Here is a 25,287-nt window from a genome sequence, read left to right on the forward strand (position 1 = left end):
ATATACTTTAAATTCATGTCACAAAGAACTAATCTTCCTAATATAAAATGGATCCTAGAAACAGATACAAGAGGCCCCAATGTGAAAATGAGCAATGGATAGGAGCAAAAAAAAAACCAACGTTAATAACTCTAATGTCCAACAAGAGGGGAATGATTACATATAATTTGATATTGCCTACCACAGATCATACTGTTGTTGGGTTTTTTTTTTTAGAAGAATGAGAAAGGATGTAGGAAATTAGATAGAGCTCACACGCAAGGCGAATGGGAATATAAAATGATGAAGCCTCTGAGGAAAGTTAAACAATTACCAGATGAATAGCCATTTTACTTGTAGATACATGCCCAGTCCACCCAAAACCTTGTACAGGAGTGCTCGGAGCAGCATTATTCGTTATGGCCAAAAAACAGAAACAACCCAAATGTTTACCATCTTACAAATGGATAAACAAAATGTGGTGTACGCATACAATGGGATACGGCTCAGTAATAAAAGGGAATGAAGTACTGGGACTTGCTACAACAGGGGTGAACCTTAAATTCATTGTGCTAAGTGAAAGCAGCCAGACATAAAAGACCACATAGCCTAGGTCTAAGTCCATTAGTAGGAAACATCCCAAAAGGGCAAATCCACAGAGATAGCAGATTAGCTGTTACGAGGGCCGGGCAGAGGGAGAAATGAGGAGTGGTTGCTCATGGGTACAGGGTTTCTCTGCACGGTGGTAAAGATCCAAAATTTGATGGTGATGACAATTTCACAACTTTTGTGAATATACTAAAAACCACCTAATGATATACTCTGAAAGGGTAAACTTTGGGGTAGTTGAATATTCTCGTAACAAAAATGAGAAAGCTCTTTAAATGCATGTGTACAGAAGCTGCCAGGATAGACTTTCAACTGGAAAAAGAGGAAAGTTCAAAACAGTATGTACAATTTCCCACCTTTTGTGTGACTGCAGGGAGAAATAAGATTCTGTGTTCATAACCACATCTACGTCGCATGAAACATCCTCAGGAAGGACATGTAAGACACTAAGCACAGTGGTTCCTTATGGAAGCAAATGGGACAGCTGGACAGATGGATGACCAGCGTAGGCAGGAGACTGTTCACATATATTTTCGTGCGTTTGGATATTTAAGCAATATGCTCTAAAATTAAATTAATCAAGAACTAAAAATAGAAGACTGTCATAAATGTTAAAATTAAACTTTTCTTGATTCAACTCTAAGGACATATTGAAATAAGAGCAAACAAAATTAAATCAGATTGTGGTATGCTATAAAAGTCACTGAGCCAAAATCAGGAGACCCAGGCTCTGCTTCTCAGCTCTCTATTAAACTCATTCTTTCAATTTCAACAAATAATCCCTTTGGGTCTCAGTTTTCCTATTTTTAAATAAGTACATCAGGCAAGATGATCTCTACTGTCATTTCTTGCTGTAACTTTCTATAATGCTCAAAAAAGGGAATTCAAGGCAATGTTAGACTTCTGTGAAAACAAAATCTAAAATGTATTAATTGGCCTATCCTAAATGCCAAATAATCAGGGAAAAGAGCCAGACAGGCCAATACTTGAAAGAAACCAAAATGCTACCATGCTGAGTGTGGTGGTTTTTAGAAGATGAAAAATGTTTTAAGCCAACAGATCTTTCTTGTTTTAATGTCCTTGTATGATCTTCAGAAGATTTTCATCACACAATCGCCAAAACAAAGTCAACTTTAAAAAGCCAAAGTGTTGCTCTGGCTGCCATATTATCCCAAGAACTTTCCACCATCTGGGCTGGAAATGTCCTAAAACAAACTACTGTTGGAGCAAGTTATTAATTTCATGTGAAGAAAAAAAAAAAAGACAGGCGCCTTGACCTTGTGCTGCTCTGCTAAGGCAGAGTGGAACACTTGGATAAAGACAAAAGCCTTCATGAAATGGGTGTTAGTGTTGGCTAAGGACAAAGTCAACGAATATGGAGGAAAAAAACATCCTCTTCTGACTTACTACTGGGTAAGAAACCGGACAGTATGTAAATGGAACATAAGTTTAACGAAAACAACAGACAAGTTCAAAGGATTAAAACCAAAATTTAGAAATATCAGTGTCGGGGCGTCTGGGTGGCTCAGTGGGTTAAGCCACTGCCTTTGGCTCAGGTCATGATCTCAGGGTCCTGGGATCGAGTCCCACATCGGGCTCTCTGCTCAGCAGGGAGCCTGCTTCCCTCTCTCTCTCTCTCTGCCTGCCTCTCCGTCTACTTGTGATCTCTCTCTGTCAAATAAATAAATAAAATCTTTAAAAAATAAAAAAATAAAGAAATATCAGTGTCATGCCACCAGAGAGAGTGTGAAAGTGAAACACGAGGGAAGACTAAAAAGTGGTAGAATGTGTTAAAGATACCGTCAGTGGTGGTGGTGGCTAGTTTTCAAAGGTAACAAAATCAAAGACATGGGAATGCTTATTGTTTATAAAAGTCTTAACAGTGGAACAGAAAGTGCCTGGAGGTTAGGAATCAAAAATCTGGATTCTGGTCTCAGAATGGTCACTCACTAGCTCCATTAGCCACCTTCCCTGTCAACTTCATCATATGTAAAAATCAAGGGGGTGGATCAAATAAACTCAATATCCACTCCACATTTTCAAGATTTCTCAAAGAACTAATGTTCTACATCTAACACTGCATCAAATGTATCAATAAAAATATAGCCACATATCTTCCTGAAATAAAGTTCAACAAATTGAGTTTTTAAAGATAACCATAAAGATGAAAAATTAGACTGGATTGATAAGATCCATATATAATATTAAAAAAAGATGGATACATAATAATAAAGCAAATATACCAAAATGGTCATATGAGTGTCCATAGTGCTGTCATGCTAACTGAAAATGCTGCATTCGTAAAACAGAGGAAACAATCAGAGGAAAAGAGCTCTCAGGAATTAAAAATGATCACTAAACCTTCATTAAAAGTTAGAAATGGCTTCTGAATATATGAAGAGATGTTCAATTTCACTTGTAATGAGGAAATATATATATAAGTATCATACTATGGGGACACCTGGGTGGCTCGTCAGTTAAGCATCTGCCTTCGGCTCAGGTCATGATCCCAGGGTCCTGGGATTAAGCCCTGCATCGGGCTCCCTGCTCAGTGGGAAGCCTGCTTCTCTCTCTTCCACTCCTGCTGCTTGTGTTCCCTCTCTTGCTGTCTCTCTGTCAAATAAGTAAATAAGATCTTTAAAAAAAATAAATATATATAAGTCACACAAAAAATTAAAAAGAAGAAAATTAACTCTTTGTGGTAGAATTGAAAGTTTGCAATTATTAGTGTACTCTGCCACATTCATACTTTGCCATTCATGTATTAATAACAGCAAAAGAAAGTAACAAATGTATTCTGTACCAGTCTTGGCTTTATAAGAGTAAAAACTCTTCCAAGGCAGAGTCAAGTGTTTTCAGGGCCACCTACGAATCCTGCAAACTGACCTTAGGAAAGTCACTTCCCTTCTCTGTACTTGAGTGACATCATATATAAAATGAAAGGACTAGAATAAAGAAAAGCTGAACTCTAGTCCTAAAAACCCAGTGCTCATCTGGCCCTAAATAGCCCATAACCTACAACAGGCAAACACAGGCAAAATGACAGCCAGGATCCAGGACCCGGCTCTTGCGGCTGCTAGTCTTTCTGTCACACCTAATGCCGGGAGAGCACCAGCCCTCCTGAGAAGCCAGGCACTACAGAAACTTCCTTCAGCTTCCAGATGAGTCAGCCTTGTTCTTTTGAATCTCTCACATCCCGAGTCCTATGCCTACTGGACTTGTTAGTGAGCTACTGCTACTCTTTTATACTGAGAAATTTAAAATAGGAAAATTAGCTCAGAAAGCAAATATATTCAATGTTTCTGAGTACTTAGTATGGGTAAGACAACACACTTTTATAATCCTAAAGCATTTTACAATTTACAAAAGCATCTTCAAGTGCACTGCTTTGGTCCCCAACACAGTCTGAAGCAACACAGTAGGCAGGGAGGACACCAGACAGAGGAGGAGACGCTCCCTCTCGGCCCCTGTCCCCTCCACGGCACTGAAGGACACGAGGTACGTACAGCCTGGCTCTTCCTCCAACAGCTACAGAAGTTGGTCTCCAAACTGAGGCACTTCAATTTCCTTCTCTAAAATACTGAACAGCTGAACTAGATGTCTTCAAATGTCTTTTCCAAGAAATGAGTTCTGATCTGTTACCCCTACTTTCAAAATGAGAAATCGGAGGTGTGGAGTGACATTGCCGGTTAGGAGGAGAGCCAGATTCGAGCCCCATCTTCTGCATTCAGAACCAGAGAGGTTTTTCTCCTATTACAGAATACTTCTACACTTCTTAATGATAATCATGAACAATAATTCACGAGTTCTGAACAATCTGAGCATGTAACTTACAAAATCAACTTTTTTTTAAAGATTTTATTATTTGACAGAGAGAGACACAGCGAGACAGGGAACACAAGCAGGGGGAGTGGGAGAGGGAGCAGCAGGCTTCCCGCTGAGCAGGGAGCCCGATGCGAGGCTTCATCCCAGGATCCCGGGATCATGACCTGAACTGAAGGCAGACGCCTAATGACTGAGCCACCCAGGCACCCCTAAAATCAACATTATTTGTAGTACTAGGTATATTTAAGTCAGACTTCAATAAACATGTAAAGGTCTGCATATTTTTAAAAATTTAACTGAGATCCTCCCCTCCTCACCACACCAGAAATCAATTTTCCACCTAAAATGCTATTGTGAACTTAATATAAAATACTGTCTTGGCGTATGGAAATGTTATCACCTTTAATTCAGTGCTTGTAAGGACTTAAATACCTCCCCTGATTGAACTAGAAAGCTATACTAGATACTTCCCTTCCAGCACCTAAAACTTAAACGCTGACTTGCTTTAGGCACCCGCTCTGCAGAGGCTGCATCTGGAGGGTGCTGAAGTATCAACAGGCATTTTTCCAACAGTTAAGCCCTTCAAGGCCAACCCAGGTCCCTCCAGTTCCTTCATTCTCCTCCATTAACCGTTCACGGCTTTTCACATTCTTGAACCACCTTCTCACGGTTAGCAACAAGAGTTTTCAATGTTCAAATTTTCCACAGTATAACAGTGAAGCCAACGTCATAAGTTTACGGGTTGAATCATAAATATGCATTTCCTATCATTTTATTACATTTCAGAAACCCTATGAAGAAAGCAAATCTCATAAATAAGATTCTTAATCAGTTCCATTCCTCCCCAAATACTTCCAGAATGGATTTTAGAGAAAGAGTATATATATATAATATATATAATATATAATATTAAAAAGTATTATATAAAGAGTATATATATAAATATAAAAGAACATATTCTTTTACATCTTAATAAACAGAGAACTCTAAATGTAATCAAACATTTAGTCCTTCTAAAATTCAAGGCTCAGGCACCTGGGTGGCTCAGTTGTTAAGCCTCTGCCTTCAGTTCAGGTAGTGATCCCCAGGGTCCTGGGATCAAGCCCCGAGCAGGGCTCTCTTCTTGGCAGGAAGTCTACTTCTCCCTCTCCTACTCCTCCTGCTTGTGTTCCCTCTCTCACTGTCTCTCTGTCAAATAAATAAATAAAACCTTAAGAAAAAATAAAGTCTCTGCCCCGTCGAACAACACAGCTTGTCCGTCCCTAATTTCCCACAATCTGTCTGCTCTACTCAAACTAAATGCACTTGTGATTCTTCAGATACATTATTTACACCCAAGAGGTCCTGAGCAGGCCCCTCTCTGGCTCTTTGCTGACACAGTCACTACTAATCACTACAGTTCCAAATGACTCTCGAACTTAGGAACAGTTCCTCCTCCTGGGCTATCTTTAAGGATTTTACTCATTTGTGAGAGAGAGAATGTGCACAAGTAGGGAGAGAGAGCACAAGCGGCAGGCAGAGGGAGAAGCAGGCTCCCTCCCCGCTGAGCAGGGAGCCCGATGCGGGCTGGATCCCAGGACTGCGGGATCATGGCCTGAGCCAAAGGCAGATGCTTAACTGACTGAGACACTCAGGTGCCTCATGGACTATCTTTCTATATTATCTGTCCATCTCTAAGCTCCAGAAGCCACACCTTTCTTTGTCTAGGGCCTAGTACCTTACAGACAAATGCCATAGTCCCAATATACGTTTTTCAGAATGAACTTAACAAAAGAGAGATTATTATACTGTTAAGGGAAAATGTAAGGACTGCTGAGCTATAAAGCTGATTGTCCCTACACTACATAGTCCTGGAACACTCAACATTTATATAACTCATCTACCACTTCCTCAAATACTGCTATTTGGAAATATCTGAGGATATTAGTTCTCAGTGTTTCTGCTTCTATAGCCCCTTTCTATTTCTCCTGTCTATGAGACACCTAATTTTTATAATACAATATACCAACTGGAAAGGGTTCTGAGCCACTGCATTTGCAATGGAACGCGCCTTAGCACTATACTGTGTTTCTGTACAGACTAGATGACGACAAACAAACAAAATGCTTTAAGCGCACTGAACAGGTTGTGCCCCTACCATTTTACTCAGTCAACAAATATTTGTCGAGTTCACCACATGCCACGCCAGCCTGAATACTAAGGGTAACGGCAGTGAGCAAAACCAATGCAGGCACGAAATTAGTCCTTGTTTTCACAGTCATCCTTCTAATGTTATTTGAGAAATACAAGCAAGAGAGATAACAGACAATGTGCAAAGCCGTGTTCAGGATAAAGACAACGAACAAAGCAGATGACAGAACAGAGAATGAGAAGCGTGGTCCTATGTTAGGGTGGTCTGAGCAGTTATTCCTGAGAAGCAGACCTCCCCTGAGCAGAAGGAAGCTTGAAAGTCAGGAAGGAGCCATGCAGATATCTGAGAGAAGATAGTCAAGGAGGAAGAAGCAGCAGCAGCAGCAGCAGCAGGGGCAAAGGCCCTGGGGACAGGGGTGGGTTGGTGTGTCCCAAATTAGCATGGACACCGATGTGGCTAAAGCAGCAGGAGGGAGATGGACAAGGTCAGCAGATAACAACAGTACCCCTGTACTAGAGAGGTAGACAAAGTCACATTACACAATTAGTCACACCCAGAAAAAGGCAGTGAAGACAATCGACTAGGAATGTCTCAGCTTTATCAATATAGAACTTATAAAAAAAAAAAAAAAGATAAATGTTCTGGGGCACTTGGGTGGCTCAGTAAGTTGGGATCTGACTTTTGGTTTCAGCTCAGGTCATGATCTCAGGTTCGTGCGGGATCGGGCCCCACATCGGGCTCAGTGCAGAGTCTGTTTGAGATTCTCTCTCCCTCTCGTGTTCGCTCTCTCTCCCTCTCCCCCACCCCACAAATAAATAAATAAATACATACATACATCTTTAAAAAAAAAAAAGATAAACATTCTTATAAAATTATAACTGAAAATCTGCAAATGAGGGCCAGGCTAAGAACTAAACGGTTGAGTTGACAGGTTGCTAAGAAGAACACAGAAATGGATGTCAGAGGAAGAGGCTGTATGTCTGGCCCGGGGCCAGCAGGATGGCCCACTCCGAGCAGACTTCACAGGGACCTGTTTGGAGTGGTGGCACTAGAGAAAGGGGCAGGACAAGAAATGGTTGACAAAAGTATCACCATATACAGATGGATGGCTCAGCTGCCGGGACCATCCGAAGCCCCGTCACTGAGCTGAGTCACCGGGGTCTCATTCAGCATCTCAACAGTAACACCGTGAGAACCGATCCACGTCACAAATTTTCTAAGTGTTGTGCTTTCGACCCTGGCATGCCAAACCACATTCTTTCTGTTATGCATTCTATTAGCGTCTTCATCTTACTTTATCCCCTCCCATGCACTTCCCTAAGATCATGGACAAGGTATAACAGAAACAGGCTTTTACTTCTGGCAGATTCATTTCAGCTTCAGTGGGATCAACACAATATACGCTGAAAAATATCAAGTGATGAGCCTGTGAATTACTTAATCTTTATTTTAAATATATAAATGCTGAGAAGTACGGAATTTAGAAAGGATTCCTAGAAGATGTGTATTTCAATCAGACTTTGAAGATTAGAATCTCAGAGAATGAGTATCTTATCAACACACCCAATCTTTCTGAGAAGCAGTATCTACTAACTACTTGAAAGTCAAGCTTTATTACAAGTGAATTCCTACAAATTCTGGGAGTTTATCTAAACCACTGCAGTTGAATGTTCTCTTAATAATAAAGAATCATTTCAAACTTAGTGTATAGATCTCTAAGTATCTGTCTATGCTCTTGGTAATCACTGGCTTCCAATATTAACGGGATGATTTCACAGCCTCACAAGAAATGTTTAAGTGAGTTCTGAACTGCCCTGGGTGGACACAAATGTCGCACTCCTCTTGCTGCGCACCTGCTGATGGTGCGGGGGCACGCCGACGTTAAACGTGCCGACGTGCCAAGTCTACTGTGAGACTGAGGACAGTCAGGAATGAGAGCGTCCCCACTTTTCAAGTTCATAATCCCCCTTTAGTCAGAAGCTGATCCACAACACTGCACGATGGTTATAGTAAATGAAATATTTAAATAGTAATTTGGTTTCACATGGAAACTGTTACCAAGACAAACCTTCTTGTAGGATGGAGTTCCAAGAACATTAAATCATGAGAAATTGTTTCAGCAGCTGGTTAAAGCTGAGTGTACATAATACAAGACATCTGGTTGTCTGTGCATTTTCAGTTCATTTAAAAAGTATAAACACATTAAAACACTGAAATGTTTGATATATTACAACACTGTCTGCTTGCTCCTCAAGAGTGTTTAAGTGACTGGTCTATTCACTGTATTCAAGTCTTACTTACCAGCTGAAGAGATTTACTACTTCCGTTCCCCTTAACTTCACCAAGACATTTTATTAACAAAGGAGGGGGGAAGAATGTCCTCACTGAGGATATATACTAAACCCCAGGTATTTAGTAATGACATAAACACAATAGAGATGGAACTATTTTAAAAAATTAAGTCAAGAACACATGAAGCATCACACATACAATGACAAGTAAACAGTAGACAATCTATGTGTTTCCCTTCCCACATCTGACCACATGTAACAGAAACCAAACCACAGTGGCTTAACCAAAATAAGTGTCTATTTTTTTTTTGCACTTAAGAAGAAATCCAAAGATAAACCATGTAGGGCTCGTATAATAGTTCCACGGCATCATTCAAATCCCATACTCCTGGGACCCTGTTCTTTGCATGTGGCACTCGTCATCATCGTTTCAAGATGGCCCCAGCACTGCCTCTGAATCCCAGGAAGGAAGAGAAGGGCAGCAGGCCAAAAAGCTGGAGATTCACGCCCTGCAAGCTCACAACTTCTGCTCACACAGCACTGACCCAAACCACGTCACAGGGCCACATTTAGTTCCCGTGGGGCCTGAGAACTAAGCGGGGCACACGATGGCCCCCAAATAATATTGGAGATGTGTCAGAAAGAAGACAAGGAAGGACATCAGAAATTCTAGTTACCTGTGTCTGCCACACGAGCTCCACCTGCATGGGACCCTCTCCCCTGTGCCCTTCGCCACCGGGTGATTCCTCAGTGGCTTCAGCCCTGCCTTCCAGGTGTGCATCAGCAGACCGACCTACCACAGGGCTTGGTGGTTCTCGTTTCTAAATCTAGATTACAATTCTGGATGCTGTACTTATGCACAACAGAGGCCGGGAGGCCGTCTTCTCACGAATACCTGGTCCTTCCTTTGTGGGCCACAGGCAAGCAGCACACATCCAATGATATCCCCATGTTCACAGCAATTCCATCATGATCAATCTTACACTCTTCTTCTTTATTCAAAAAATAATTCCTTTAGGGGTGCCTGACTGGCTTGGTCAGTAGAGCACGTGACTCTTGATCTCAGGATTATTAAATGTGAGCCCAATGTTGGCTCTTAATTAAGAGATTACTTAAAAATACAATATTTTAAAAAATAATAATAATTCCTTTAAAATATGCATTCTCCATGGGGTGATATCACTCCTAAGAGAGTGAAAACTGATTCTTCGGGGGTGAAAAACTTCACAGATATTATAATGATCTGTGGCCCTCCAAAGGGCCACAGTACATGAAGAGACATTCAGTGTATCTGGGGTATTCAAATTTCACTAGTGGGGAGAGGCAATTACAAAAATGTCTGAAAAGGCTCCAGAGAGACAATTTTTTTTAAAAATTGAGAGTAACTGCTTTACAAAGAACACTTTACAACATATAGGAATTGCGTTCACAAACTCTTCAACATGATCAGTCACCATCTTCAATATACAAAGAAGATAAAGCAAATCCTGGCTTGGCCAGAACTTACAGGAGAGGAATATCAGTGATCAACTGCATCAAACAACAGAGCAATTCTTCCAAAAGATCTTCAGAGTCAGAACCTGGTAAGACACACAAATTTTTTTTTAACAAAATATGAAATAGAATAGAGCTTTGTACAAATTCAGTCTTCATTCCTAATGAGAATAACAACTGTTATTATCACATAAACTCGGACTCTAATGGTGACCTCTAATAAAATCCAAACCATAAGTCAATACATACTACGATCTTCATTTAGTATAGGAATTTTGAACATTAGCTATTAATTATATAACTTTTAATGCGTCCGTCTCTTATGGTCCATGTAGACCAGCAGTTTTTAAATCTTATTTTATTCTGTGTTTTTTTCAAATGAAATCTTACACTGAAGTGAAATACATAAAACAGACAAAAAAAAAAAAATCAAGCTGCCCTAGCTGCTCTGTTTGAGTCAGTAGAATGCCTGTACCTCTTTCCCCCAGTAAATATCTGATCAAACACCAGATCTCCTTGATGGCCCTCAAAGCACCTTTTCTGAAGCTGTGGGGCTCCACAGATCACAGACTGAAACCCAGTGAGAGGGTTTCCATCCCTTTACAAATTAAGAGCCAGAGGTAAAATGGCTTTCCCAGGTCACAGAGTAAGTGGCAAGGGTAAGAGGCAAATTATCATTCCCGTAGAAATGTTTCTCTGTCCCAAACCGCTCTAAATGACGGTCTAATTTCCAAAGCCAACCAACAGCATGTGACTTCTGGCTTTGGACACTACTGACACCTATTCCTTCACGAAATTCTTATTCCCCTCGGTGCCTACAACACCTTGTTTCCAGTCTATATCTTCTTCTACTCATTCCCACAATCTGCCTCCTCAGAATATATCTTTCAACTATGGGCGTGTTCCCCACAGTTCCACCATTGACTTCCTCCTCTTCCCACTCCCTGTGTCCTCCTTCACCAATCATTACTAACATGCTGGTGACTGCTACAGCGACAGTTCTCCTCTTGGTCTCTCCAGTGAACTCCTTCTTATCTTTAATTGCTTCCTGGCCATCTCCACTTAGATGCCTCACTGGTACCTCAAACTCCACGTGTTCAAAACTGAACCCATCTTTCCCAGTACTTGAAACCCACTTATTGCTTCTTTCTACTTCCTTTTGGGGACCACATCAAGAACCTAGGGCCAAAGCCCAGGATACTCATGTGTATGCTTTTTTTAACCGATCTCTGGGTCCACTCGATTGCACAGCCTACCTCTCTGATGTTTCCTCTTTTCTGTACTCCTTGTCATGCTTTTGGTCATTATTTCATCATCTCGGTTCAGTTAACCCAGCCTACTAAATTAAAACTCACTCCTGAACTTCTTTCAACCTTCCTAACTAGTATTTCTACATCCAATCTTACTTCTCTCCAATCCAAACTCTAGACTGCTGTCAAACGGAGCTGACTAAACCCCCTCCTTCCCTCTCCTGGCTTACATCTTTTCAACTGCTTTAGCTGAACACTAGGTATCAAAAAAAAAAACTCAAGTGCTGTAAGTACAGGTCACCAGATGCTTCAAGACACAGACCCTGTACCTCGTTCTACCATGATCTGCCCCCCTTATTCACAATTTATATTCCAACAACACCTAGTGGCCTGCTGCATGCCATCTCAAGCCTCCTCAATAACATTCCCTCTGCCAAGAATGCCCTCCAACAATAAAAACCTGACTTTTTAAAAAGCCAAGCTTTATTCACCTCCATCATCCTCAATCTTCCTCTCCTCCATAAAACCCAAATCTCCTGCCTCACCCTGAAAAAAAATAATCACCTATAAAATATTTTGCCTTGTTCGTGTCTTTCATTGTATACATAGGTTACATTATACTATAATTTCTGTCTAGACGAGGGCAGGCAGCCATTGGACTCTAAACTTTTTTTTTTTTTTTTTTTTAAGAGTAGGCTCCATGCCCAGCGTGGAGCCCAGTGCGGGGCTTGAACTCACGACCCCGAGATCAAGACCTGAGTTGAGATCAAGAGTCAGACGCTTAACCCAGGAACCTCTGGACTCTGTACTTCTTGAGAATGACGACTGACAAAGAGCTTAACACATAACATATACTCAAAACGTGTTCGCCAAACCACACCCAGGGCCTAGTACAAATCTAGTGGTTATTTCCGAAGCATCAAAGGACTGGGAATTTCAAAGTTTAGCAATTCTTTTTTCTAGACCACACTATCACCTGGCATTCAGAAATTATGAAGAAATTCCTTCCTGACTTTTCATAAATGGAACTGGCACAGTAACCCTCTGAGAGGTGAGTACAGAGCTGGAAGAGAATACTGAATCATAAAAGCACCAATCAATGCTACAAAGAAAACATGGCAAGAACCAAATTCAGTAACTACATTAAATCGTACTCTAGAAGTGCCAGGCTTAGCTCAACCAGTGAGAAAACAGAACTTGGAAATAAGTAACACTGGTCTCTGAGGCTACACAATAAAAAGTAGACGTAACTAAAATCCTTCTCACTGCCAAAGTGGTCCGACACAACCCATGTGAGTCAATAACCTGCTCCAAGTTCATCTCCTGGCGTACGATACATACCGAATACAACCTGCTGCAGTGTCATCCCTTGGCTCATCCTACAGAATGCAGTGACCCAGACCCAAGTAAGGACATTTAAAATCATTCCTTCATTCCCTAAAGAATATCCCAGACCAAATCAGCAGACCATCTTAACAGCATATCCTTGTTCAGCCAAGTGGTCAGAAGTTTTTTAATTACGGCAAGTGAGGGAACAAATGCTAAGGACCAGAGAGGGTTGGATTTTTTTCCTTTCAGGGGTACAAGCATATCTCACCCTCAAATCTTAACACAGTGAAGAGGATTCTGTATTGTATTCCATGTGCCATCTAAACCAAGACTTCTGCCAAGATTACAGCTTAGGTCAATTAAAGAATATATTCACAGCATCATTATCAACTTAGTAATGAAATTATGATAAATACATTTCATACAAGTGAAATAGGCCAAAACTCTAACAACAAAAGACAAGAACAGGCAATCTCCAGTTGAAATCTCTATCAACTTCTATTACTAAAACAAAAACATTGCTACAGAATACCATATTCTTGGGGCGCCTGGGTGGCTCAGTGGGTTAAAGCCTCTGCCTTCGGCTCAGGTCATGATCTCAGGGTTTTGGGATCGAGCCCCACAAAGGGCTCTCTGCTTAGTGGGAATCCTGCTTCCCCCTCCCCCGCCTGCCTCTCTGCCTACCTGTAATCTCTGTCAAATAAATAAATAAAATCTTAAAAAAAAAAAAAAAGAATACCATATTCTGATTTCTGGGACTAAGCTAGAAGCAAATAATTGTGTATCAAGTGAAGAGTGACAAGATTTGACTGCTTACCAGGTCTGACATTAAGCAAGTCACTCATAGGGCATTCTTTTCCAAGCAACGTTTATATCACTCAGCTTTCATTTGAAGCCAAGTATCTTCCTTAGCGCCAATAAAAACAAGTAAATATAAACTCACCTGCCAAAAATTATAGTAACACTCATGCATTTCTCACAGGAAAGAGAATCTGAAAAGTCCTTGAAATCTTCAGGTCAGTGACAAAGTAAACTGAAGATCTTTGAGCAAAGGACTCTGAAGAGATTCAGTATGTTTAGTGTGAAGTTTTAAACCCACAGTTTTTCTCTCTTAAAGAGTTTTAAATTGCCTCTTACAGCTCCAGTCAAATACGCTCATATTTCCAATGTCAGCTTCTCGGAGATCATATTCATAGCTAACATTTACTGAGTACCCTCCTCTTGGAGAGGCACTGTGCCAAGCATCTCATTCTTCATGTCACATTAATCCTGACAATAACTCTTAAGGAGAAGGTATGATTATCACCATCATGTTACGGATAAAGAGATCAAGGCTCAGAATGGTCAGTTAACTTAAAGTAAGTGGCAGAGACTGGATTTGAACCCAAATACAGACTCAAAAAAAAAAAAAAAGGAAAGGAAAAAAAAAACTAAAAAAAAGAAAAAACCCTTACAAACTATTTTTAAAGTTGGAAAAAATCCAGTCGGTCAACCATGTCTCACTGAAGACCCCAAATACAAACCCCCAGTAAATCTGAGGGAGAGATACGAAATCGCCCATATTCATTTACGCATCAAGGTGATCTGTTACACATTCATCAACGCATACTGGAAGTCTTTGATTTAAATACCCAATTTAGAAATAGCCTCTAACAACGAATAAATATAAACTGTTATCGTATGTATTGTGCAGAACAAGGTCACTAAAATCTCCTCTATCTGGGCTTCCCCTGCTTTAAAGCCCTAAGCTTACTTCTCTCATCCCTGTGAGTGACACCAGGGGAAGGAGCAAGTGAAAGAGCAGATGATATCCATGGTCCCTTACAACTCCCGTCATCTACACGTGCAACTGAGTCGTTCAGCACCCATTCATACACACCACACTCTCCCTAGGGAGGGAACCAGAGAAGACCAGGATGCTGTTATAATCGAATACCTTCCACCAGAGTAGGAAGGGAAGGGAAGAGAGGGAGAAAAGAATAACGAAAAAAGCACTCACTCGAGGAAGAGGGAAAAAATAGCACTAATGGAAAACAAAGAAGCAGCCAGAAAAAAGAAAACATATGGGTCATTTAAATCAGGTAACATGGAAATATTAAAACACAGAGAGCTCATTGTTGCTTACTTTGCATGCACAAAGTCAAGCTGTTGGTTTCTAAATGCTGCTCAACTGTGCCAAAAACAAGTATTAAAAACATAATCAAGAAATACCAGAGCTATATTCCAAAAACAGGTTCCCCGAGTGCCTAAAAAGTTCAGAGCAAAACTGACTTCCTTAAGATGAAAGACACATAAGCTAGAGTGTATTTACTATAAACTTATACTCAGAAAACCATGGTAGAGTCTGTAATTGGCAGTTTCAATTGTGAAACTAATATTGGAATTACTCTAAAGGATTACAAAATCATATTTAAACTTCTAATGAGAAAAACTGAGTATGTGTCTATAAAATAATCATAAACGAAGGAAAGGCAGATGGACTCACTCTTTTCTAAAATTCAAATTGATCTACATTTTAATGCATTACAATATTTATAAGACTGTGTCCCACATATTCCAATAAAATCTGTAATAATTCTGGCTGTCTGCTATTATTGTAGTCAAATGGAAATGTTTCTAATTATACTCAAGGATAATACAGTCTTCCAGGTTCTATTATAAAATATGCCTTCTCTTTTTCTATGTTGAGCATAGTATAAAAACTGTTGGTAACAGAAGAGGGTAGAAAACAGTTTCATGGTACGTTGGAGAAAGTATAGAAATAGATTTTAGTAAGCAACTACAAACTATACAGAATATATACATGACAGGGTACTGTAGTGCATTACACATACTTAGATTCTAGGCCAATTTAAAGTATTATCCTCTTAAATCCCAGTTTTATTATTTTTCATCCACTCTGGCCACCATGCTCTCACTGTGGGTCGGCAAGGAAGGGAACCTGCCAGTCTTATTCAGGCCTGGGCCCAGGATTCAAGGGATCTGCTTCTTGGCCAGCTTCTTGACTGATTTTTATTTCTTGTTGAGTTTCTTCAGCATCCCAATGTCCACGTGGGAAATATCCACAGTCCCGGCCTCATCAAGTGCTGTTGATCCCCCAAAACACATACACAGAGAACTTGGAACTGGGAGTGGACTTAAGCCTGACAGTGCTGAGAGGCATCTGTCCTCCTGAGGGTCACTGTTCTTCAAGCGGATCTGCAGCTCCACCATCTCCCAAAACTTCTGGCACTCTCACAGGTCCTGTGCAGGACTTTCCGCACCAATCCATGCAGAGTGATGGAAGCTTTGCTGCTCACGGGGCCATGCACCACAATAACTGGAAAAGAGGTCTAAGATTTTTGAACCCTTAGGATTTTTTTGCTGTTGTTAAGTAAACTTTACATGCAATGTGGAGCTTGAACTCATGACTCTGACATCAAGAGTTGCACGCTCCATCGACCGAGCGAGCCACCGGCTGAGTTCCCTATTTTAGATATTAGCCCCTTATCAGATACATGATTTGGAAGTAACATCTCCCATTCAATAGGCTGTTTTTTCATTTTCTTGATGGTTTCCTTTGCTGGCAGAAGCTTTTTAGTTTGATGTAGTCCCACTTGTTTATTTTTGCTTTTGCTGTCAGATTCGAAAAATCTTCTCCAAGACCTATGGCAGGGGGCTTACACCAGGTTTTCTTCTATTAGTTCTAAGGTTTCAGGTCCTATGGTTTCAGGTCCTACATTCAAGTCTTCAGTCCACTTTGAATGAATTTTTGTGTATAGTGCAAGACAGGGCTCCAGTTTCCTTCTTTCGCATGCGGCTCTCCGATTTTCCCATCGCTATTACTGGAGAGACTGCCCTTCTCCACTGTATATATACTTGGCACCTTTGTTATAGACTAATTGGCCACATATGCACGGGTTTATTTTTGGGCTCCTTGTTCTGGTCCACTGATCTGTAATGCTTTAATGCCAATACCACACTGTTTCAATTACTACAGCTTTGTGATATAGTTTGAAATAGGAAAGCAAGCCTATCAATAAAGTTTAACGATTTTGTTCCACTGATAACAGAAAAGAAAGGGAGAGAAAAGAGAGGAATATCAAAAACACTATCACTTATTGTAAGGTGAAGAACAATTCAGGAGGTCCTAGAAGCACTTTAATTTTTCTGCAAAGACAGATGACAAATCTTATATGCAAAATATTTCAAAAGAATAAATCCATGCTTTCATGAGTCCTTTCTAGTGAATGGTTTCTTTCTTTCTTTTTTTTTTTTCATTACTCAACTAATGAAATTAAACTCTTTGAGTTTTATACTAAGACAAAAATAAAACAGAAACAACTCATCTACCAAGTTCAGGTTTACCTCTTGAGCTACAGCTTGCCCCAGACCCTAAGGATTAGTCCAAGCAAAAATAAGAGAAGAGTAAAACGCAGCTGCCTTGAGAGCCAAAGCACTTCGGCCATCTGAAAGAATTCAAAACTAGTTTCGAAAGTTTCACCTCTAGCGCATTTAGTTAAATGAATACCTCATGGGTTTTGAATATACTTCCAGAAAGTCTCAAAAAGGTTTGCAGTCAGGGACGACACCTGAGTGGCTCAGTCGGTTAAGTGTCTGCCTCCGGCTGAGATCATGATCCCAGGGTCCTGGGACTGAGTCTCATAACAGGCCCCTTGCTCAGCAGGGAGCCTGCTTCTCCCTCTGCCTGCTGCTCCCTTGTGTTCTCTCTTTCCCTCTCTCTCTGACAAATAAAAATCTTTCAAAAAAAATTAATAAAATAAAAACGTAAAAATGTCTTTGGCCAGAGGAGAATGAAAAGGAAAGTAGTTGGGACGTTTGGGTGGCTCAGTCGGTTAAGCACCTGTCTTCAGCTCAGGTCATGATCCCAGGATTCTGGGATTGAGTCCCACGTCAGGCTCCTTGCTCAACAGGAAATCTGCTTCTTTCTCTGCCTGGCACTCCCCCTGCTTGTGCTTGTTCTCTCTCTCTCTCTCTCTCCCTCCCTGGCAAATAAACAAAATCTTTAAAAAAAAAAAAAAAGAAAAAAGAAAGGAAGGAAATGAAAGTTATATTAGAGAAGTATGATTATGGATTTTTTAAAATTTCCATAAATATTCTATCTTCTACCACTTTTTCTCATTTTGATCTCTCAGAAGTTGGAAGTTGTTTCCAATTGTTCAGGATCCTTGATTCTCCATTTATTTGCCAGAAGGAGGCCAATGCTGATGGAAGCTCCGTGTGCACAGGCACCACCTGCCAAGTGGTGGCTCACACAGGAGGGTTTGGAGCTGTATCACGGAAGGACACCCAAACATCAGCATCTCTACATCTTTTTCCTGGTTTTGGTTCATTTTCTCCAGAAGTGTATGCATCAGCCTTCTGGAGGGAAGGGGATGTAGTGGGTACAACCCCAGTGCCTGCATTTAGAAGCCATGTCAAGATGCCTCACTCCTCCATTTGTAGCCTTTGCTCTTAGCCCTGTTCTCAGTAGACCACCCCTCCACGGCACCCCAGAGCTCCCATAGGAAGGTCCTCTTGGTTCAGCCCCTCGGAGAAGACATTCTAGTATTAACCAGGGAGGTGGTGGTCTCCTGACTGCACGTGGTGCTGGAGAAGAGCTGAGCGTCCAGCGGCTCCTTCAATCACTCCTCCAAGGTGTCTGCCTTCAGAGACACCTGGTACTTCCAACTCCTAAGCCTTTCCAGGGTTCTATGACAAGAACTGGCTGTTTCTTGGAGTTCTCCGACCCTAAAGGCATTTAACCTTCAGCTTTCACTATCAGTAGAGTTCATCATTACTCAACTTTCCAACTTGAAAAATGTTACTAACATTGTGTTCCCCTTTTCTGCTCTTTAAACTAATAATAAATTCAGGACTTTTTAAAAGTCCCTTCACTGATATTTTATCGGGGTTTCAGAATAAAGCAAAGATAAGCATGTGGGTTCAATCCACTATGCTTGAGAGCAATTCCTACAAAATAAAAATTTTAAAAATACATCTATATTAAACTATTTTATGCTGAGGAAATGTGGTTAAGCAAGCATTTTACCTGGACTCAACAAGTCTCCAGTCCCTTCTCTACTCTCCACAGAGCCGCGCTAACTAGCTGCCATGTGCGCCAGCTCTTGGCAGGTGACCGGGTCCTCCGTCCCCCCACTGCCCGCCCGCAGCGCTGCTGGCATAGGTGGCATGCTCCCGCAGCACAAACCCACACTCCCGCTCTGTGCTCTTCATCCTAGTGCCCCCCACATCCCTGGGCTTTCCAGCCAGCTCTCTTCCCCTCTGTGTGTGTGTGTGTGTGTGTGTGTGTGTTTGTGTGTGTGTGTGTCTGTGTGTGTGTGTGTGTTTCTATCTTCAGTCTCAATTTCCAAAGACTTCTTCCCTCATCTAAAAAAGATGTAAAAATATTTGTAAAGAAACTGTAATTGCCTTCCACTGGCGACAATATTAGTAGAGTAGTTACTCCACAGAGGCCTCCTGTACAAAACAACTAGTTCTTGGCTAAAATACACTTTTTAGTGCACTGATGGGCTTCCAGAAAGTAGAGGAAATCTCCAGGGACCCTTGCACCATGACCAAAAAGAACAACCACAGGCGAGCAGACTGTGGCTTGAATCCACAGTAAAATGCTGAGCAGTAAACAAACCCAGAGGGTAGGGTGACCCAGACGATGAAGGCCAATCCCAAGCTGCCATTACAAAGGCGTGCCGCCAGCTTGCTACTGGGGAGCTGAACCCCAAGTGGTCGCATTAAGCCAAGAACCTCTGAAGGAGGTTAAGTGGCCTCAGGGGATGCAGTCTAGATCCCTCTAGAAGCAAATGCAAATCCCTCCTTTATTTGGGGCCTCAGATTAAGATGAACAAACAAAAGCTCACAATCAACATCATCAAACACATAAAGAAACAAACCACCATAGTGTTTGTGCAAACAAATTACAAATTCATATCCCTAAAAAAAAAAAATCATATCCCTAAGAACTTAAAATATTGGAATATGAGATACAAAGCCTATCAGTTACTACCTTGGGGTAATGGGGGATGATCCCAAGACAGAAGGCCATACTCACATTGAAGGCAAAGGGAAAACAGACAAAATTTTATAGTACTTTATAGTTTTGCCCAGAGCTAGTTTTGTCCTCTTTGACTATGCTCAAAGGCATGCACTAGTGGAAAGAGTTATATTTACAAAATGATACAAATTCCCTCTAGCAAACAATCTGCCACCACGCATACAGAGCCTGTGGGGAAATGTTCACGCAGGACAGTCTCACGAATTTCTATTACAAATGGGGAGCTTACGAAGAGTCACATGACCCTCATGTGCCGGCAACATCCACTTCATCACAGCAGAATTACAGTGAATGGAACCAAAAAAAGGCCTCAAATTCCTCAGCTGACTTTGCTCAGCTGTTTGTAGGTGGTCCTCTGCTTCTGTCAATTCAACCTCTGAGCAACCTGTACTACTGTCTAGTCTCTCAACCCTTGCGCAGTATCCCACGTGGTCTCCCACACATCTGATTTCAAGATTCACATTCTAAATGATAAACAGATGTTTTTAGGTACTGTACAGTGAGCTTTTTTTTTTTTAACCATTTAACAGTATCTATGTAATCATTTAATTTTATTACTTCTATAAATTATAAAAAGACATTAAAAGAAAATGTAAAAAGGACTTAACACCAGTGATAAGTAGGTATCTCAAACTAACAACATGTATGACTAAAATGAAAATAATTACACATGCCAAAATGGGAAGTCTTTAACCTCAAAAAGATATTTACTGGACTTAAAACTGGTGGATCAACAGCAGTCTCAACTGTAAAGGAAAAGAATAAAGCAAAACAATGTGTATAAAATCCTGAAGTGCTAACTCCATATAAAAAAAGAGGACAATCTGTCAGTGCACAGACAAAATTACCAGTATCAGACCTCACAGATGGCTCTTTTGGTGAGATAAACATGTTGATAATGTGCCCCATGGCTGAAAAGTGTCATTTTTACACTGCCCTCACTTGAGGTTATGTAGGATGTACAACAAAACCATGTTTCCCGGGATGCCTGGGTGGCTCAAGCATCTGCCCTCAGTTCAGATCATGATCCTAGAGTCTGAGGATCAAGCCCTACATCCAGCTCCCTGCTTAGCGGGGAGTCTGCTTCTCCCTCTGCCACACCCCCATTCGTGTGTGCGTGTGTATGTGTGTGTGTGTGTGTGTGTGTGTGTGCGCGCGTGCGCATGTGTGTGTGCTCTCTAATAAATAAAATCGTAAAAAACAAACACACACCATGCTTCTCAAACTGGGATATGAGTGGAGAGCATGGGTTCAAAGAGGGTCCTTCTGGGCCTCAAAATAAATACAGTATATCTCTGAAGTGCTTCAACTTACTCAATAGTACGTATGACAAATAATTTTATATTAACACAATGTTATTGTATTTATTTTAAAGTACAATGGAAGCATAACTGTTTTGACATAAAGCCGAACAAAGTGCTGGGTTTGCAGATTCCTGGTTGGCTCAGCTCTCAGGCGCCATGGGGTAAACATGGACTCCGTTCTTGCAGTTAGACCTTCTGTGGAAAGGTCTGCAACTCCCCAAGCCGGGCCGCTCTTGGCACTTCCAGCACCACAAAAACAAAGCCTAGCCTTACAAAATTAACACATGCAAGACACAATTCTGATTAAAAGCTCTGTTTAAACATCAGTATATGCTTAACAAATACAGATTCTCACAATAGTAAATGGAACACATTTATTTCTTAAAACTCAAAAATCAACATATAAAGCTGTAGGTAGGCAAAAAGCCTAAAGAGGGCAGAGTTGTGTTTTGAAAAATGAACCCAGGGATCTCAGGAGCAACACTGCCTTTACCCTCAGAGACAAGTTAGCATGAAGGTGGGATGCAAAATACTATATTCCCCATATTTCATGTAAGAATCCCATTCTGCCCTTCTACTCCTTGGTTATAAGTTTTAATGCTAAGAAATGAAACACCATCTGGACAACTACAGACCTTCCTAACTACTGGCAAAAAACCCCGTAACACAATCCCAGCAATATCATGAGAGAATGGTAACCTCTCCCCGTGTCTTCAGAAAAAGACCACACATTTCAGCATCGTAAAATTGTCCTTAAACGTTGTATCTGATCAAGTAGTCCCAAAGACCCAGAGACTGTTCTGTCCTATGAAAGTCATCTTTAACATTTACAAAATCTGCGATTCTGATTGGCTGTCTTCCTTAATGCATCACCCTGGTAATAAAACCAAAGTTGACATCTTTGTTTTCTGAAAGGTATACTTGTGGTTTCTAACTTTATTTTCCATATTCATGGAAGTCCAAAGCAAATAAAAGTTTCAATCCTACTTGCTTTCTTATATAAAAAGAAAAAGGAAAAAAAAGAAAGAAAGAATTTCTGAGTCTTGGCTTACTGTAATAAATATAGGAGGAAAAAAGAGTGAGAGGGCCAAGTCATTTAGAAGTGAAAATTATAAAAAGAAAAATAGAATTTTCAAAATTCTACTTTTATTCCTCAAATTCTATCCTTCCCTGTCACACACGCTATCCCTAGAACATCTTCAAAGGCAATACTTACTGTAACTGCCGGGAGATTTTTCTTCGTAAGTAAAATGAAGTTGCAGTTCCTCCTCTGACATCTCACAGATGAACACTTTCAGCAAACAGCAAATAATAAACAAAGCATTGTGTGTCTGCCAAATGAAGAGGTGGCTGCAAAGGAAAAACCAAAATCACACGGGAATCCATACTGAATCAAGAGCATGAGCGCTACCTAGTTCATTTCTCACGCATTTTGCCCCTTCTGCTTGTAATATAAAGACAAAAACTCTATCTCTTCATGGTTCGTGATTTATTACACTGTTCCAGTTTCCTTCATGTTTCATTCTCTGTATTTTAGTGAGTCAACCTAATAAAAATATTTTCCTTAGGCATGACTGCCCATTGTTCTGAACTTCATACTTGTCCCACACACAGGCAGTTCAAGGAAAAGTGAAAAAAAAATTTTAAGTATAATAACAGAAAGAGAATATATGCAAGCACCCAACCAAAATTTTAAGTAGGGCACTGTTAGCAGCCCGTACAATACTTGCTACTTGTATTAGTAACCATGAACTCGAGAGAAATTTTAATTTTTAATTTTTTAATTTTTTAAATTTAATTTGTTTGGAAGCAAGGCAATGAACCATTTCTTAAGAGTCTGCCATCCAAAATGGTTTTAAAAAATGGTTGAGTGCATAGATTAACCTTCCAAGGTATCAAATATAAAATTATAATACCTATGTTACCTATAGTGGAATTAAAATAATAATATAATGTCTAATCTGAGCCTTTTTTCATCTACGAGGAAAGATAGAAAGGAAATAATGTGGAATGAAATAATCTTCAAACTTAGTCATTATTTAAACTAAATATGAGCAGTGGCGATAATGGAGAGGAACTACCTTTTTAAATAATAATTACATCACTATTAACCTTAAGCAATGTATTTCTGAAGACTGTCTAAAATACTGAAATCAAACAGATTCCAGAATTCATAATCCCACCACAATGATTTGGACAGTAAATTATAACCTCTCTTTTACTTTTTAATAATGAGAATTCCTTTACAGCTTTCAAAAGACTATAATCTATTTCTACCAAAAAAAAAAAAAAAAACACCTCATATTTCTAAATATAAAGAGAACATGATTTAATCAGTCAGCTTACTTCTGACATTCTGCTGAAAGTTTTAGTTCTTTGGTTCTAGAAAGGAAGACCTTAATTAGCGCACCAAGGTTTCCTGTTCGAGGGTTGTTTACAACTGCAAGAGAAGATAAGGTTTTTAGAAAGTTAAAATTAACTGAAATCAAAGTGAACATATTACAGCATTTATAAAACCAAGTTGTCAAACTGAAGTTGCTCCACAGACAAACCTTACTGTACTTTCAATCTAATTAGGAAAGATAAACAATGAGAGAAATTGCTGCTTGGTCTTAATTCTGAACCAAAAATGATCTGTAAACTGAAAATGACAGACACAGTATGAGAAAGTAGCCAATTCATCTCAGAATTCAAAATAATATTTGATATATAGTCAATTTATACACATATACATTTTTCTCTTTAGAAATGCAAATGTTAGGGACCTCTGGGTGGCTCAGTCACTAAGCATTTGACTCTTGATCTCAACTTGGGTCTTATTCAAAGGGTCATGAGTTCAAGCCCCATGCTGGGCTCCAAGGGCGTGGGGGAAGGAAAAGAAAAAGAAGGAGAGGAAAGGAAAGGAAAAGAAAGAAAGCAAGCAAATGTTAAAAACACAAAAAACAAAAAATGATCCCCAGTATATAGAATACAATAAACTAGAATGGTAAAACTCTTTTCAGATAATCATAAATCATTCTAACGAAAAATAAACAGAAACATAAAGCAATATGGCCAGGGAGAAGTTATTTGATCAGAAAAAATTTTAAAGAATTTGTTTTAAAAAACTTTTAAGTTTAAAGGTGAGCATTTCGGCAAATACAGCCAAAGAATCAAGCAGATACTGTCATCAGAATCAGAAGATCTGATCTCTAGATCCAAGTCTATAATTAACGGAATATTAAAACTCAAGTTACTTTTCTTCTCCAACCTCACTTTTCTCATCAAAAGAAACAACAGGTAACAGACACTGACTAATATACACTAAGTGCTTAACACACATCAACTCATTTAATCCTTAAAACCAACTATGGGATACAGATGGCCCTTCTTTTCACTACATCTGTATCTTTGGGGTAAATATCCAGTAGTGCAATTGCAGGGTCATAGGGAAGCTCTATTTTTAATTTCTTGAGGAATCTCCACACTGTTCTCCAAAGTGGCTGCACCAACTTGCATTCCCACCAACAGTGTAAGACGGTTCCCCTTTCTTCACATCCTCTCCAACACATGTTGTTTCCTGTCTTGCTAATTTTGGCCATTCTAACTGGTGTAAGGTGGTATCTCAATGTGGTTTTAATTTGAATCTCCCTGATGGCTAGTGATGATGAACATTTTTTCATGTGTCTGATAGCCATTTGTACGTGGAAAGAACCAAGATGCCCTTCAACGGACAAATGGATAAGGAAGATGTGGTCCATATACACTATGGACTATTATGCCTCCATCAGAAAGGATGAATACCCAACCTTTGTAGCAACATGGACTGGACTGGAAGAGATTATGCTGAGTGAAATAAGTCAAGCAGAGAGAGCCAATTATCATATGGTTTCACTTATTTGTGGAGCATAACAAATAGCATGGAGGACAAGGGGAGTTAGAGAGGAGAAAGGAGTTGAGGGAAATTGGAAGGGGAGGTGAACCATGAGAGACTATGCACTCTGAAAAACAATCTGAGGGTTTTGAAGGGGCGGGGGGTGGGAGG

General features: G+C 40.2%; 1 protein-coding gene across 1 annotated transcript in view; it reads right to left on the bottom strand.

Moving 5' to 3' along the window:
- Window positions 1-25,287, bottom strand: part of LOC111142404 (dymeclin) — a 336,078-nt gene that overhangs the window by 245,691 nt on the left and 65,100 nt on the right. The window contains exons 4-6 of the mRNA XM_022495468.1: window positions 23,610-23,703; window positions 22,480-22,613; window positions 10,343-10,415 (exon numbers count right to left, since the gene is read on the bottom strand). Coding sequence (XP_022351176.1) covers window positions 10,343-10,415; window positions 22,480-22,613; window positions 23,610-23,703 — 301 coding nt within the window. The remainder of the gene's footprint in view (window positions 1-10,342; window positions 10,416-22,479; window positions 22,614-23,609; window positions 23,704-25,287) is intronic.

Source organism: Enhydra lutris, unplaced genomic scaffold (assembly GCF_002288905.1).
Source record: "Enhydra lutris kenyoni isolate GAN:26980312 unplaced genomic scaffold, ASM228890v2 scaffoldscaffold8, whole genome shotgun sequence".
In the NCBI taxonomy this organism is placed as follows: domain Eukaryota; kingdom Metazoa; phylum Chordata; class Mammalia; order Carnivora; family Mustelidae; genus Enhydra; species Enhydra lutris.